This window comes from Dicentrarchus labrax, unplaced genomic scaffold, assembly GCF_905237075.1.
Source record: "Dicentrarchus labrax unplaced genomic scaffold, dlabrax2021, whole genome shotgun sequence".
NCBI classification, from domain to species: Eukaryota; Metazoa; Chordata; class Actinopteri; family Moronidae; genus Dicentrarchus; species Dicentrarchus labrax.
In genome coordinates, this window is record NW_026136711.1 from 13,272,602 (window position 1) to 13,284,514 (window position 11,913).

An 11,913-nucleotide genomic window follows, 5' to 3' on the forward strand; every position below is an offset into this window, starting at 1 on the left:
CTTCATTCTCAGTGCTGCAGTTTCTCTGGCTTGTAAACTTATTATAAACCCATTGGCAGTCTTTTAAATTCCTGCTACCATTCATCTTTATTTACAAGCTGTTGGATTCGTCAAGCAGCGTTAATTAGGAGGCTGCCTGCCTGTGATTTTAGCCTTTCAGTTTCCCTTGGCCTGTTGTTGTTAATCCAAATCACAGAGCGTGTTTTCAATTCCCAACATTGGCCGCCAAACAGCAAGGTAAGAAGCCAGCGCTCAATCACAGTAAGGAATGGGAAATTAGCAGAGACGCACAGCACATTAAAGGCATAGCCAGCGAATCAATCCACAGATTGAGTCATTACATCGTCCGTCCTTCCCTCCTTTGTTACATCCCTCTTTTACTGCTCATGGCCATAAGGATGCTGTGGTCAGTCAATCAGGACCAGGATTACCATTTGGCAGCATAAAGAGATAACAGGTAAGAAAAACATACAGGGTGCAAAAGCTGTTATGGACCTCAATTATTTGGATTTATTTGTCAATAAAATATATGTATTCACCACCAAAACAGGGGAGCTGCTGCAGTAACACATAAAGAACTGCAGGACAAACAATGTCCCTAACTTTAGCCTAATTTTAAAATCTAAAATCTTACATAACAAATCTCTATCGATCATGAGACAACTAAACATCCTCAAAAACCCTGTTACATCTGCCTGTGAAAGCCAGTTTGTACCATTGAATGTACCAGTACCAAACTCCGATGACTTTTGTCTTTTGTTTTGATCACTCGTCCAATCCTGGAAATATATCACAGTACCAAGAAATACAGACTGAAATAAGGGTCGACAAAGGAAGGAAAGAAGGAAGGGAGGGGAGGAAAAAAGGTCATGAAGAAAAAGGGATAAGGACACTGCGTGTCTCCAAATTTGAAACAACAGCCAATAAATCACAAAGCGTGGCGCTGCTCGAAGGCGATGCATGGATTATTTCTCAGTGCCAAGTTAAGTGGCTGCCAGTTTCTACCCCCAAAACTCCTCCCTTCTGCACCCTCCTTCTCGCTGTCCCCCTATCTTGTCATGTCACACTGTATTTTCCAGTACATCCTCCCACAGACGTGTGGTGGTGAGGTGGAGCTGGTGGTGAGTGTGTGTGTGTGTGTGTGTGTGTGTGTGTGTGTGTGTGGGGGGGGGGTTATAGATGCAAGAGAAGCCCGCCGCCTGGCCTTGACAAATGAGCTTTCAGGGCAGACGTCGAGCGAATGGGAATGAAGATAAATCTGATCTAATGGCTGGATAACAGCCTGCTAGAGCCTGACAGACGCCATCAGCTTACACATTCTTTATGGGAGCATCCCACCGCCGCAGTCACACAAACATCAGGGCACTTCTGGCGAGGGGGATTTCTCACATTGTCTTGTCCCTACTCTAGTTCCATCTCTCTACAACTTATGACTGTCCGACTGTCCGACTGTCCTCCTCTCTGTCCTCCCTGTCTCTGTGTATCCTGCTACTCTTCACAAGTTAAGCCAGGCGTTAAGTAGGTTAATATAGAAATGGCATTAGTTATGACATTTGAAGACCTCCATCCAACAGCAAAGTACATTCTACCACCTTGGTTTAGGTCTTGAACCTTCAGTTTTAACTCTCACAGGTATTTCACATATGGTGATTACCTTGGTGAGGCTTGTTCTTTCTGTATATGCTTAACCATTCCTCCTTCCCCTCAATGAACATCTGTTGGACCATGGCTTGACTGTTAAGATAAAAATAGCTTAGATTTAAGTCTGTCTGTGTTCTCTTTTTTTCTCTTAAATCCCATCTCATACTTTAGGCAGAACAAATTCTGAACAACAACTCCCTCTGGTATGATCATAATAGACTTTGACTGAGGTCCACATCCAGTAAGTTAGTGTCAAGTCGAGCATATCATCCATAGAGGGAGGCTTGGGGATGGGATTAGCAAAGCAATAAGTCCCATAAAGCTTCTGTTGCGCATGGTGCGGAGTGCAAACAGTTGGTAAAACACAACTAAATGGACTCCTGGGAAAAAGGATCATGAGCTGATGAAGGGGTGGGGTGGGGAAGTCGGACAGAGACCAAATAACAAGTTACTTCTTCTTATTTAAGTTTCTGTGTGTCAAAGCCTGCCTGCTCCCAGAAAAGAGACAAGAAGGAGGAAGAGCAACAGAGAAACACAATGAAAACAAGTGACCCTGTCTTATACTTGAACAGAACAGAATATACACCGATCAGCCATAACATTATGAGCACTGACAGGCTAAGTGAATAACACTGATTTTCCTCAAGTTGATGTGTTAGAAGCAGGAAAAATGGGCAGCGTGAGGATGTGAGTGACTGACAAGGACCAAATTGTGATGGCTAGACGACTGGGTCAGAGCATCTCCAAAACTGCAGCTCTTGTGAGGTGTTCCTGGTCTGCAGTGGTCAGTACCTATCAAAAGTGGTCCAAGAAAGGAAAAGAACCGGAGACAGGGTCATGGGTGACCAAGGCTCACTGATGCACGTGGGGAGTGAAGGCTGGCCCGTGTGGTCCGATCAAACAGACGAGCTGCTGAAAAAGTTCATGCTGGTTCTGATAGAAAGGTGCCAGAACACACAGTGCGTTGCAGTGTGTTGGTATGGGGCTGTATAACATAATGACCAAAATCTCTTGAGTTTCCATTCATGTTGAAAGTGTGATTTGTGTTTAACATTTCAGATACGAACTGAAGTAAGATTCTCTCTCTTTCTCTTTCTCTCCCTCCCCCCCCACCCCGAAATATGACAAAACACAACCTTTATATTCACAAAGTAGATGATAAAAGAGGCAGCAGGTGAGACGGTTGTCTTCTTTCAGAGCAAGAGAAGGACAAAAAGAAGTAACGGTGACATTAACCTGGAGGATACACACACTGAACTGAGCAGGTACCTTACTGTTAGAGTCTGATCTCTTCTCAATCTCAACAGTGTGAAATGGCCATTTTGAAAAGGTCCTTTACAGCACTGAAATCATGATGTGGGACTGATGTTTTATTCATCATGCAATATGGCTTGTATGGCCCCTTAGTCAAGCTGATGTCAGAAGCACAGTGCAATAACTTTTAATTAAAAATCATTAACAAAGACTGAGTAGACACAGAATCTTATGTGGCAGTGGTTGCATCACAGTGCGGGCGTTTAGGCCTTGCATAGGGCAGCACTAGGGCAGGCCTTTCGTGGCTTAGCCTGAAGATTACTCTCTTTGAACAAGACGTATCCAGTTGCCTGAATGCGGTGGGATACCGCCCCTGCTCTGCTCAGCTCCGCTCCGAGGATTTGTGCCTTTGATGTGCTCAAATCCAGAACAGCGGGAAAGGGGTTAAAGGTAGCAGCAACCTCAGCCTCACCTTTCGCGCTCATCTGGACCGTGTCACAGACAAAAAGTGGGAAAAAGCACAGAAGTGCTACAGTATCTACAATAACTGCTACACTGATTGAGGCAACCAAGTGATACAAACTAAATCTAACTGAATTTGTGCTAATGTAAGAATAACATGTGTCCTCTTCTCAATACTGTGAGACACCAAGGCACAGATAAACTCAAGCACAGAGAACACCCTCCCATGTGGAATAATCCCACTTCATCGACATGCAAAACTTGGCTAAATTACATCCATCCAAAAGCCATGAATACTGAAAACCTAGTATTTTGCAGAAAGCCATGGTGGTATAGCAGGGGGCATCCCTCTTTCCATACCCCCATCCCTCTACCCCCCTTCATGCCAATGTGAATACGCGTGGCCCCCATATGGCTCAGATTCTGTGGTTCACTGTGAGTGATTGGGAGAGGATGGGCTGAGGAAATGGGCCGTGTTGTTTCAACAATCCAAAAAAAAAATGGAAAAATGGGGGGGGGGGGGGAAAAAAAAAAAAAAAAAAAAAAAAAAAAAAAAAATAATAAAACAAAAAAGGGGGGGAAAAGGGGGGAGAAAGTGGACCGGGGCCTACGCAACACAAGGGCTACTCCCTTGCATAGTGGTCTGTGAAATCTGAAAGGCAATAACATTAACAGACATGCCGTTGGTGTTCATTTGGGACTTTTAGTGGTGGGAAAGAAACAAAGAGGGCAGAGCGAGTGCATGGAAGAGCAACAACAAGTGCGTAAGGCAGCTGGCCATGAGAATGAATTAGGCCTACACAAATAAACATGACTTGAAAAGTATACTGCCAGAGTGACAGAGGATGAAAAACCAAAACAAGAGGAGGAAAAAGTTGGGAGACAGAGGGACAGGAAGACTTACTATTTCTCCCAGGGAGGCGGCCAGCATGTGAGTGACAGGTGCCACGTGTGGTGCTGCTAGCACTCCGCCGGCGCCGAGCAGGGACTTTGTGCAGTCGTAGGTGACAAAGAAAGCAGCGGCTGAAACCAAGCAGAACCACAGCCATTTAAGGCCCATTAGTCAACCAGCATACAGCAATTAATATCCCTCACTACCACTGACAGGGGAGAAACTGAGGGGTGTGTGTGTGTGTGTGTGTGTGTGTGTGTGTGTGTGTGTGTGTGTGTGTGTGTGTGTGTGTGTGTGTGTGTGTAATTGTCTGTCTGCATGTAGAATAGGGGTAAAAACTGAGAAAGTTAAGCTTGTCTCACATGGATAGAGTTCAGTTCTTTCTTACTCCCAAATTTGTCCTGCAGATATGTTGAATTCATTAGTAAACTGCAGCAAACAGATTGGATTATATTCAAACCAACAACATATGTCTTATATATATACATAAATATATAACATATATCTCTCATCTTTATCAGTCTCTCTCTGATATGCTCATGAAAAGGGCTTGAGCTTAGTCACCAGATTAATGCTTGATTGAATGCTCCATTGATTATCAAATGCCAGTGCTTCTATCTGCGCCATACAGTACCCAATTAGAGTAGCCTCAATATAAAGTGAATCTTGAGACTATTTTTGTATTTAAAACTTCTACAGATAGCACTAAACTGTTTTTGTTCGTGCAGTCTGGTCACTGGAGAGGTAGTCTAATTTTAAAGGGGGGGTCAGTTGTTGACTGCAAGCAAAAGTAACCCAATATGTTCATATGTGACTCAGATCTGAATTTTTCAAGACAGTGTCACACAGACCAAATCACATAATTCCACATTCATATGAGGCCCAATTCAGATCCAGGTCTGATTCTCTGCAATGTGACATATCATATCAGAATTCATGTGACTTACATGTCACTCTTTATTGACATTAATCATGCGAGCCACTTCAGGACTGTGATCTGCTCAGACTGGACTCTGATATGGGCCACATCGAAAAACAATGTGAACAGCCAAACAAAAATAATCAGATCTTTAATATCAGATCAGACAATATCACAAAACAAAATATCTCAATACAATACCATACTGTACAACACTACAATACATACATTACAATATTCTATTTTTATAACTATCTTTCTCCAAAATGACTATCCCCACATTTAAAGAAGAGTTCAGAGCATCAATTATTGTAAGATTCCACCATCTTAGTCTGACTGTAATAAAATTATATCATCTCCATAAGTAAATTTCCTCAAAGAATTTCACAACAAGAGAGTCTAATCTCACCAAAAATATTATTAAATAAGTGGTCCCCAATAATTTCATATTGCTTTAACTGATGTGAGCTAAGACACAGTAAAATAATGGATTTATTTTCTCCTAATTAAAATATTAAAACTACATGTTATTCTTTTTTAATGTATACTTTCTCTGGGTTAATAGACAAAAGTCATTATTTAACTCTATGTATGAGGATGCTGAAAATCACAGACTGCCTCCTAAAGACATTTATGCCTGTGTTGTGTCTCTGAGCATGTGACTGTACTGCACAATTGCATTTGTTAAAAGGAAATAAAGAATATAAATAAAGTTTAACTTGAAATTATTTAATGATCTTTGATTGTTTGGTATGTTCCTTTGGGAGAACGTCAGTAGCAACCAATACTGAACAGTGAACCGTCGTTGGAACATAGTATATATCAGGTTATCAGAAAGAGCAGCTCACCATTGGGGAAGGAGCCGACAGCAGCAGATGGGACTCCGGCGTAGATGCCCCTGAAGCCCCCTGCCTTGTAGAAGCCCTGCTGACTCTGCAGTCGTGTCTTAATGGTGTCCAGGGGGAAGAGGGTCAGATCCACACACATCCCTGCACAGCCTCCTGCCTGGAGAGACAAAGATCAATTTGTGCAACATATTGCCACAATACACACTCTATAACACCAGTGGCAGAACACATATTCAGATCTTTTACTTAAACCTGCTTCTTTTTTTTTTTTACCACTTGAGGGCAAAACAACAAGCTGTAAACATAACACTTAACATATTTTCATCTTCTAAAGTTGGCAAACAGTTATTTCTTTATATATCCAGCAGACACAGGGCAACCTGACATATGTAAGCTCATATTCATTCTCCTTTTAGCTTTGTAGTGGTCTCTAATAACTCCTCTGGGAAATATCTGTCTCTTTTGCTGCTAAATGTCCCACTGTGTCCACCAGCTAGTTGCTAACTGTGCCTGTCTGCTGCTTAATGCTGGGCAGGTAGTGTAGCACAGTGGATTCAGCTATCAGCTGCTGCCATAAGCGATGCTGATGTGAGCGGTCCGGTTGAACCAAACCAGTAAAGATGCAGGTTGTACAACCAAAACAATGTTGTGCTTTAAGTAACAATAATGTATCATTTTTGGTCAAATTTACCTAGATACAAATGTTGTCTTTATAAATGTTTAAATTTATATAGGTATTAATAATGCATTCATGTATAAGCACTATTTTAATGTTGCAGCTGGTCAGATGGAGCTTTTTTTCTTTTCTTAGAACAATAAACACGCACAATACACACAAAGTACCCAGTACCACTACACAAACTAACAGAAACACAGACAGGGGAGCAATATCCAAAGTTTCCAGGAATAGTCCAAAGCTGCCACAACAGCCAGCAGCAGAAGTGTTGGAGATTCTGCCAGTTAAGGGTTAAGGGATGAGAAAAATAGATAAATAAGTCAACAACACAAAACAAAACAAAAAAACACACATGGGTGGGGCTAAAGTGGAGCTAATTTGACCTACCTTATAACCTGCTGGTGGGTAGATTAATCTATAACAATGCATAATGCATCATAGTAATATAAACTGATTATATGTTTTGTATTTAAAAACTAGCAAAGTAGATAAATTATCATAATTTTGGGAAATTTTTTTAAAGAGGGTCACACTCAGTGACAAAAGGGTCATAAAATAAAAGTACTCGAGTATAAGTACCTCAGTACTTGTAAATGTATACTTACCATGTACTTGTATTTACTTTTTATCACTGTACATTACAAACATTGGTAAATGTGCAATAAGATAATAAAAGGGGGTCATTTTTCACTAGTCACACATATCCACTCACATCTGTCTATTACAATTTAAGTTTTACACGGAGGATATTCCTTTCCTCTTCATTGTGTCTCATTATAGACAGTTTCCAGTGAAGGAACACAAAAACATTTGAGCAACGTCCCGTCACATGTCTTCTGTTACTTTGTCATTTTGTGTTAAAGTTATAACATTTAATTCCTTGCTTGGCCAGAGAAATAAACCCACAGAGGGACAATGATCATTAATGAGTTGTCACGTGAAAGGGCACGTTAGTAAGAGGGTAGAGTTGCCCCGCCCCCCGGCTCTTATCCGCAGTAACTGTTGTAACTAAACAGAGCTAGTTTCCGGCTTAAAATGTCTACTAAATGGACATGTTTATGTCTAACTTTATCTGTGATAGAACAGTTAGCTACCTCCCACCATGTCAGTATTATTTTAAAATATTTAAGGTTGTATAACGTTAGTTGTGGAGGTAAGAAGACCCGTCGTCGTCCTTTAGGATTTAAAATAACATGAACCTGCGGCTGCAGTACGTTACACAGGTACACAGTTACACAGGTACACAGGTTTATACACAGGTCCTTAGGGTGCAGTCTTGTTTCTAGCTTGTCTGACACTATACTTTGCAAACAGATACATTCTTTATTGTCTTATATGCAGCACACGAACAGAATACTTACACGACGTAAATTCCTGTGGTAAACTGGTCTTCTACTAACAGTAACCGACAAAAATTGGGATTAAATGTGAGTTACCTAGAGGTTGTTTGATGGCAACATTAACACATACCATGACATATTGTATAAAAGTGCCACCTTACCACCAGGGACGCGACGAACTCTCGTCTCTCCATGCTCCGCTCTCAGAGTCTTCTTCTGTCGGTCGTGCAGCCTGGAAATGTGCATCTGTTGTGCATGGTTTACATTCAGCTTCAATCAAAACATGCCTGTCAAGGACGCTGCCATCTTGGTCGAATTACTTCCGCGTAACGTCACGACGCATGCTACCCACGTGATGTCGGACGCTAGTGAGGGAACACGTTTCCGTGGCAGCTCCACCTTATTTGGCTCATAGATGTCTGAGGGAAAGCTTAAGCCTTTCTCATTTGCCAGGATGCGAGGTGAGGAATCGAGGAGAGGAAGCGAGGAGGGACAAATTATATAAATGAGAAAGGCCCCTTGTGGTTGATGAAGAGAATTAGCCTGTAGCAACAAAACTGCAGAGATTACAAAAATAGAAATATTTTGGGCCACTTCTGTTAAATGCTGGGCCATTGTAACAAGTTGCATTGGGTTGTTTTACAAGCTCTTTGGTAAAAGAGCACTTAACGATCAAACTTTCTTTCTCAACATGTAATCCCTCAGATCTGCCACAGTCGATAAAGAAACAGTGAGCGAAACAATCACAGACCAGCAAACTCTTACTTTGTTTTCTCTTATAGACTAAGAGAGTGATGCCATGCGTTGTCTCGTCTGTAATGTTGTCCGAATGGGGTGATGACACCCTACTTGAGGGGTCAAGACAACACTTTCTGAGCATTTGAGCAGAGGTGAAGTGTAACTGCTTTTACTGAGTGGACTGGTGTCTCTTCGATGGGTCACTGTGCTAAAAGAGCAATTCTGAAAGAAGTGCCCTCTCTTTTGATTCTGCTCCCAGAATGTCTCCAGTCCTGGTTTTCAAGACAGAAAAAGAGAACAGAATGAGGTTTAGAGAGAAGAGCCAGCTGAGGACACAAAATCACAGTTTTGATTGGTTGAAAAATATTAGTCGAACTTGATTTAGTGTCAGTAAGGTTGGTGTTTTGCTGATGATGCAGTGCTTGTTTTATGAATAATACCATGCATGTGAAAAAAAACCAAGCATATAAAAGTCAAAATGTGTTTTTGTGACCTACCTTCACACACACTTGTGTTGCCATTCCATAACTGTAGCCCTTGCGTCTCACCTCTCCCTCGTGATCCTGTTGAGTGAGTGTGCTCAGGTGAGTGTGTTCTTTTGCCAGTGACACGCCGACTGGGTTATTTATGGGCTGCTGTCAGCCAGGCAGCGCCTCCTATTAGGGAAGAGCAGGCGAGGGGCCACCACCTCTTTATTCAGCCCGGACCCAATGATGTCTGGGCTGAGTGCGCCCAGTTTGAAGCTCGGTGCCCGTCATCCATCTTGTTGAAGCGGGTCTCACAGGGATCCCGTTGGATGTGAGCCCCAGCTGTATGTGGACCTGGCTGCTGTCTCTGCTGTCTTGATCTGTATTAGGCTTGAGGATGGCAATTGCATCGCTTACACTCTGCTTCTCGCGTTTTTATTGTCTTGATGCAGCACTTCAAAAGACAGAGTACAAATATTTCTCTATATTTAAGCATTTATTTGTTGCTGTGGTCTATTTTAGGCATGTTATTCAGTCATGTTTTACTCCAAGAAACATATGCAATAGTTATTTACTGTGGTACTGACAATGTGCTGGTGCTTCAGACTTTGTCCCTCAGTTCAGTCAATGCAGCGCATTAATTCTATGCCATACCTGAAATTGATTTTTTTTCTTTTTTTCTTTCGGTAGTTGTCTAGAAGTTTGCAGTGTCCAGAGTCTGTCTGTTCCATCATGTAAAGCCATTTATCACTCTGTCACAGCACGTCCTTGGTTATTGGGATTTTTGTCATTTGTGCTCCAAATGCTGTATTCATGTAAGTCTCAATGGAAATGGTTTAGAAATATTAAGACTGGATGATCAGTTTTTCAATAAGTGTGCTTCTGAAAGATCTTTATGTTCTAAGAAAGGCTGGTTGACTCTTTGCTTCTGATCCATTTATTTATTTCTTGAGCAGTGATGAAACCTTTTAACACTTAGCTGCTTGTCAGATTCACCTAACAGGTTCCTTAATGACTTCAGCCAGATACGTGTCAGGAGTGCAGCTCACAGTTTGAGACCAGGAAGAACTGAAATAGAGAAACAGCTGTATAGGTCGTCTGTGCAAGCAGCTTATTACAACTCATATTTACGTTTATCTAATCATAGTAATTATGACAGGAGGAAATAAGGTGACATCGTATAAAGAGCCATTAGGGCTGCATAGGGTTAGGATTAGGCCGAGGTCGATGAATGGGTTAAACACATCCAGACTTTCACTCAGGAGACTGCTGTTCATGTCCAATGCATCAACATATAAAAGGTGGACGTTGTGTCTCTATTTTCCTGCCACAGTACAAAAATTAAAGCAAAATATCCCAGATACAGGATTGCGCTGGTGACGTCATTCGGGGTGATCTGGGCCGCAGTATCGAATCCCTACCCATACACTTGGCCATCTCAGTGTAGGATTCAGTTGTCAATCATGATGTAAAAACCCCCTAACTTCAAATAACTAATTAAAACCAAACTTATCAGAAAAACAAACACTGGAACATCAGAGTGAACTACCTAAAATTATACCAACAAGTCAACTTTTAGTTATTTTAAGTTTACTTACGTAACATAACTCAAGTCATGTAACATAGTCATGCTCCGTACCTTAAGTTATATAACTAACGTACTTATAAACCTATTCAGTCGTTATGAGGAAATGTTTGAAGCAGAGCAGAAACTGGCCTGCACCAATATGGTCCATGACTTTTTAACGAGAGCCCTGCGAGCAGTTGCTGAATTTATCCATAGACATTCATGTAAAATCTGGCTGGATGAGAGTAGGAGTGTTCAGTTACCCCTGTGTAAGGTCAATGAGAAGCACCCAGAGTCTGGGCAGATTTGCAGGGAGCACCATTGATCTTGACCTACTCAGAGTATGATCTCAGAGATAAAAGGGAGGAGACGAGAGGGGAACTTATTCACTGTCAGCCACAAGTCAGCAAAGGGCAATTCTAGCCCGCAGGCTGTCTTTGAAAAACTGAAGGGCAAAAGCACAGAGGATTAAGCCACGAGGTGGGGGAGGGAGCGAAATGCAAGCCGCCATAAGGGTTGTTGTAATAACACAGAGCCAACATCTATTGGTTGAGGCATGTGTGTTAGGTGACAGCCAGAATGAACTCAGAGTCAAAAGGTTATGCAGCTTGCACAGATGAGGGGTTGTTCAGAGTTCCACCTGAAGTTTTCAGACACTTTTTCTGCTCCTGTGTGTTTGTGTGTGTCTGCTATGTGTGTGTTATTTCAGGGCAGATTGCTTACATTTGAATTCCTTAAATTAATTTTCATCGCCTTTTTAGAGGCCCAGTTGCTCCTTTGGACACCATTAAAGACCAACAATTGACTTTTTTTCTTCTCATATGTAATTTGAGAAAGCACCATCTGTAATGGTCATTATTTGTGAGCCGAGAGGAACACACATCTTGAGTCTGACACTGTGATATTATTCATGAGACAGGGTGGTCGAGCAGCTCGGTAAACTTCAGCCAAAACATAACTCCTGCTCATTAGCTGGCCTAACATTTGCATCATTAGGACACGGCAACAGCAGGGGTAGGAGGAAATGCGCCTAAGCGCCTTTCATATAACTCTTTGTTTTTTAAACTCTCAGGAGGATGATAGGCTACACGAGTCTGTGACAGGGAGGG

At 41.9% G+C, this 11,913-nt stretch overlaps 1 protein-coding gene across 1 annotated transcript in view; it reads right to left on the bottom strand.

Annotated features, from left to right (window-relative positions):
• Nucleotides 1-8,374, bottom strand: part of slc25a26 (solute carrier family 25 member 26) — a 51,213-nt gene extending 42,839 nt beyond the window's left edge. Inside the window, exons 1-3 of the mRNA XM_051414469.1 lie at nucleotides 8,194-8,374; nucleotides 6,017-6,173; nucleotides 4,262-4,380 (exon numbers count right to left, since the gene is read on the bottom strand). Coding sequence (XP_051270429.1) covers nucleotides 4,262-4,380; nucleotides 6,017-6,173; nucleotides 8,194-8,226 — 309 coding nt within the window. The 5' untranslated portion in view covers nucleotides 8,227-8,374. The remainder of the gene's footprint in view (nucleotides 1-4,261; nucleotides 4,381-6,016; nucleotides 6,174-8,193) is intronic.
• Between the last annotated feature and the right edge of the window lie 3,539 nt (nucleotides 8,375-11,913).